Below are 5,007 nucleotides of genomic sequence, written 5' to 3' on the forward strand. Positions count from 1 at the left end.
CAGAAGATTTATGCGTATCTGTTTTCTGTTAACTGTGAACCGCCTTAGAGAGTTATTTGTCACTCCGAGTTTTGAGCTCTTTTGAATTTCTGCTGCCCATAACCTGGAACATGCTCTCTTCGCTAATCACCCCGTAACCTACATTGGCTTCCAGCTGGCAACACCTTTATTTTTAAATTTCTTTCAAGTCACCTCATGGTATCATACCCCCTGAATCTCTGTAATCACCTTCAAGTGTACAGCTTCTGAGGAGAGGCAATGGCCTAGTGGTTTTATTGCTGGACTGCTAATCCAGAGACCGAAGTAATGTTCTAAGGGTCCGGGTTTGAATCCTACCACAGCAGATGGTGGAATTTGAATTCAAAAAAAAAATTTGGAATTATGGATCTAAGTGATGACCATGAATCCATTGTCGATTGTCAGGAAAAACCCAACTGGTTCACTAATTTTCTTAAGGGAAGGAAACCGCCCTCCTCACATGGTCTGTCCTACGTGTGGCTCCAGATCAAAAGCAATGTGGTTGACCTGTAACTGCCCTCTGGGCAATTAGGATGGATTGTAAATGCTGGCCCAGCCAGTGATGCCCTCATCCCATCAATGAATTAAAAAAATTAACTGCTGTCCTCCCAATTTGGCCTCTGGCATGTCCCTAACTTTTGTTTATTTTGCACTTTTTTTGCCACCTATTCTATTATCTCTCTTTACCACTTTTTGTTTAATAACCACTCTGTGAAGCATCCTTGGGCATTTGATTATGTTAAAGATGCCATGGAAATGCAAATTGTTTTTGCAGATTTCTGCTGCTGCAATGATATAAAGTGACCCACTGTTCCCACTGACTGACAATTATGGAAGCTCCTTAATAGTGTCAATATCCATTTAGTCAAAAGGTTTAAATAGTTTATGAAACTTAAATACCAGTGCCTGAACATTCCTTGGTAATTTGTGGTATTGTGCTTTGATATGTTGATGTTAATGAATGAGAAATGCAGGTTTTGTGTTTATGTTGCTGGGGTTCCAACAGCAGTATTCTGAAAGTTGTACTAACCATTCCCTTTGTTTGGGTCTTAGGTCTACCACTTCTATGATTTCTTCCAGTTGTTTCCAAACCTGTCTTTGTCAGTAGTGCTGGCCTGATTTTGTGATCTGTTCCAACTCGGATTAAGCCTCCCCATATCCATGAGTTAGGTGCTACTCTCCAAGAACACAAAGAGAGAATTATGGTGACTGTTGTAATGGGAGCTCTTCCCTCTAATTTGAATTGGTTACTGGCATGGGAAGGAACCTGTCCCACACTTCTCACACAGAAGCTGTGCCAAATCCAGTGAAGTACTAACTCTTCAGAGAGTTTAAGCTCATCCTTAAAAGGGCAGTTTCTGAGCTGGCAGAAATTTTGATTTTCTTTTATCTAGCAGATGTGTGTGGCCAACATTGCTGCCTTTGTTGGCGAAAGGCGAGTCTGCAGGAGATGTGGAAAAAGTTGGTTGTTGTATTTGGGGCTGCCTGTCATATTCTCCCAAAGAAAGAAGTACCAAGTGCCAAAAGAGGGTTGATAGCTGAGTCAATATCATCAGTCAAATCCTTTACATATGGCTGAAAGTAAGTGCTCCCTGGTAACAGAACCAATAAAAAGAGCAAGGAGTTACTCAATTTTGCACCAAGTTCTTGAGTGACCATCAAGTTTGACACAAAATGACTCAATGTTTGAGATAACACAGTGTCATAGAGGTGTACAGCATGGAAACAGACCCTTCAGTCCAACCCGTCCATGCCGACCAGATATCCCAACCCAATCTAGTCCCACTTGCCAGCCTGGCCCATATCACTCCAACCCTTCCTATTCATATACCCATCCAAATGTCTTTTAAATGTTACAATTGTACCAGCCTCCACCATTCCCTCTGGAGCTCATTCCATACACGTACCACTTTCTGCGTGAAAAAGTTGCCCCTTAGGTCTCTTTTATATCTTTCCTCTCTCACCCTAAACCTATGCCCTCTAGTTCTGGACTCCCCGACTCCAGGGATCATAACATCTTTCCGATAGGAAGGAGACCAGAATTGCATGCAATATTCCAATAGTGGCCTAACCAATGTCCTGTACAACCGCAACATGACCTCCCAACTCCTGTACTCAATACTCTGACCAATAAAAGAAAGTATACCAAACACCTTCTTCACTATCCTATCTACCTGCAACTCCACTTTCAAGGAGCTATGAACCTGCACTGCAAGCTCTCTTTGTTCAGCAACACTCCCTAGGACCTTACCATTAAATGTATAAGTCCTGCTGAGATTTGCTTTCCCAAAATGCAGCACCTCACATTTATCTGAATTAAACTCCATCTGCCACTTCTCAGCCCAATGGTCCGTCTGATCAAGATCCTGTTGTAATCTGAGGTAACTTGTTACTTGTACCAAATGCTCCTGGAATAGCGGTGTCGAGGCAGCTATATCAATGGCAGAGTGGGGACTCCTAGCCTTGTGGGCCTGCTGTGTGGACTCCTCAAATGGTGGCAGGGTGTCAGCTGCAGCAATGGCAGAACAGGGTCTCCTGTCTGAGGTAGGCATGGAGTGGGACCTTGCAGAAATCCTGGAGCTGTGTTTGGGACCCTGGCCGATCAAGATGAACTCTATTTAAGAACTTTCTTTATGGTGACTGACACTTTTCACTGTATCTCCCCAATTATGTGTGAAAATAAATTCATCATTCAACCATTCTTTCTCATTGACTCTTCCTAATCTAGATGGCACACTTCTTTTGAAGGTAAAAAAAAAAATCAGCATTCAGATGTAAAGCATCCTTACTAAGGTGCTCTTTTCCAATAATGTCAGTCAGGGATACCAAAAAACCGTGTTTTCTCAACAGTAATCTTCAAATTATGTGGATTCTTTTGAATGCCACAACATTAGAAGCTCCCTGGATGTTTAATGATATTTCTGTGGTCTGACATCACCTGAGCAGAGACTAAGTGTAAATGTTTTCCACTTATGGAATGAAAGAGCTTGATATAAATAGCTATGATGCCACATATGAACCATGGGCACTGGAGGAAGACTTGCTAGTGACTTATCTGGTGAATTCTAATGCCAGTTGCCAAATTAAGGGGGATTGTAGCTTGTTAAACACCTTATTGGAACGATCACTCATCTCATTAATTCCCAGTTTCCTATCTTACTAAATGTACCACAGAACTAAGTATTTTGACAATTCTCAACATGGAAGTCAAAGTGGGTGCCTGGTAAATTCAGCTCACTGCTTGCTCCAAAAACCCTCTATGTACTTGGCGCCAGGCACACTCCATAAGCACTGGCCAAAAGTACACCACATTCAAGACTTTGGCTCTTGATGTGCCAGCCTGTAAGAACTCTCATGGCCCATCTACAATCCACTTACACTAACCGCTTCTGAATTCAACGCTGCACCTTTGGCTTGCACCAACAACCAGGATTATAATGTTGCAGTGCACTCAGGAAGACACAGCGAACTCATAGACTGGACCACCTGTATCTCCAGCCTCTTGGCTCACTCTCACAGTGCTCACTCACTCTGAGCCTACCTAGTCACATTGCCTTACCTTTGCCTTTTTACAATTTTCCCCCTCAGTCGTACAGACACATTGTAGTAGGCTGGATAGTAGTAGAGTAGAGTAGAGTAACTTTATTTGTCGTTTCTATCATATACAGCTGGTACAATAAAAATGAGACAGCGTTCCTCCAGGACCAAGGTGCTATATGAACACACAGACTACATGAGCGTACAGTCAGACACAGGGCAGCATAAGCTGCAGGGAGAAGTGCAAAACATGTAAGACAGCACAGTAATTCCTGACAAGACAAGTCAGGAGGCACAGTGGTGGACAAATTACAATGTAATAATGTATGTTCATTAATAAAACATTGTTTTAGCAATAATTCAAAAAGTCATCTGAAAATTGCAAATGGAATAGAGTGTGGTCATACAGTGTTAAGGAGGCTGATGGCTTGGGTGAAGAAACTATTGCACAGTCTGGCCGTGAGAAACCGAATGCACCCGGTTATCTTCTGCTAGATGGCAGGAGGGGGAAGACTTTGAATGAAGGATGTTTGGGGTCGTCCATAATGCTGTTAGCCTTGGGGATGCAGCGTGTGGTGGAAATTTCTGTAATGGAGAGAAGAGAGACCCCGATGACCCCCGTATAGCCATGTTCATTAGCACAGACACAAAGCTTGTCATGGTAATCAGCAGTCCTCAGTCAAGTCAAGAGAGATAACCTTCGTTCAGGGGTCCTGACACGGTAAGACAATGACAGCCACCGATACCAGACCAAGCAATTAGATATGGCCAGGCAGTTGCTTGGGGCAGTCTGAGTCAAGATATTCTCTACTTGGGGTGAGGGGACACTTGTCAGGCAACCCACCACATGCTTTGACTCTTTCTGTCCTGCAGGGATCTGTTTTCTTCCTGGAATGAGAGAGGGAGGCAGGTATTAAGGGGGATGAAAGTGGGTAACACAACTGTAACTGTTAGTGTAGATGGCGAGGCTTCCCAAGTGAGTGAGTAGGCAGTGCAGAGGGTATGCAGGGTAGGCAGCATCAGGAGGGGTGAGAATGAGTGGGGGAAGATGTTGCAGGCAATAGTGAGAGTGGAAGACCATGAACCTTGGTGAGAGATTGGTACAGGAGCAGAGCTGGAGTGAGGTAAAAACAATAAATGCAGATGCTGGAAACCAGATTCTGGATCAGTGGTGCTGGAAGGCAGCATCCAATGAGCAGCAAAATCGACGTTTCGGGCAAAAGCCCTTCATCAGGAATAAAGGCAGAGAGCCTGAAGCATGGAGAGATAAGCTAGGGGAGGGTGGGGATGGGGAGAGAGTAGCTTAGAGTACAATGGGTGAGTGGGGGAGGAGATGAAGGTGATAGGTCAGGAAGGAGAGGGTGGAGTGGATAGGTGGAAAAGGAGCTAGGCAGGTCGGACAAGTCCGGACAAGTCAAGGGGACTGGAAGTTTGAAACTAGGATGAGGTGGG

The 5,007-nt window shown here is 44.1% G+C and overlaps 1 protein-coding gene across 1 annotated transcript in view; it reads right to left on the reverse strand.

Annotated features, from left to right (window-relative positions):
- Positions 1 to 3,673: 3,673 nt before the first annotated feature.
- Positions 3,674 to 5,007, reverse strand: part of LOC122554275 (dynein light chain Tctex-type 5) — a 122,079-nt gene continuing 120,745 nt past the window's right edge. Inside the window, exon 3 of the mRNA XM_043699048.1 lies at positions 3,674 to 4,140. Coding sequence (XP_043554983.1) covers positions 3,997 to 4,140 — 144 coding nt within the window. The 3' untranslated portion in view covers positions 3,674 to 3,996. The remainder of the gene's footprint in view (positions 4,141 to 5,007) is intronic.

Source organism: Chiloscyllium plagiosum, chromosome 11 (assembly GCF_004010195.1).
Source record: "Chiloscyllium plagiosum isolate BGI_BamShark_2017 chromosome 11, ASM401019v2, whole genome shotgun sequence".
Taxonomy (NCBI): Eukaryota; Metazoa; Chordata; class Chondrichthyes; order Orectolobiformes; family Hemiscylliidae; genus Chiloscyllium; species Chiloscyllium plagiosum.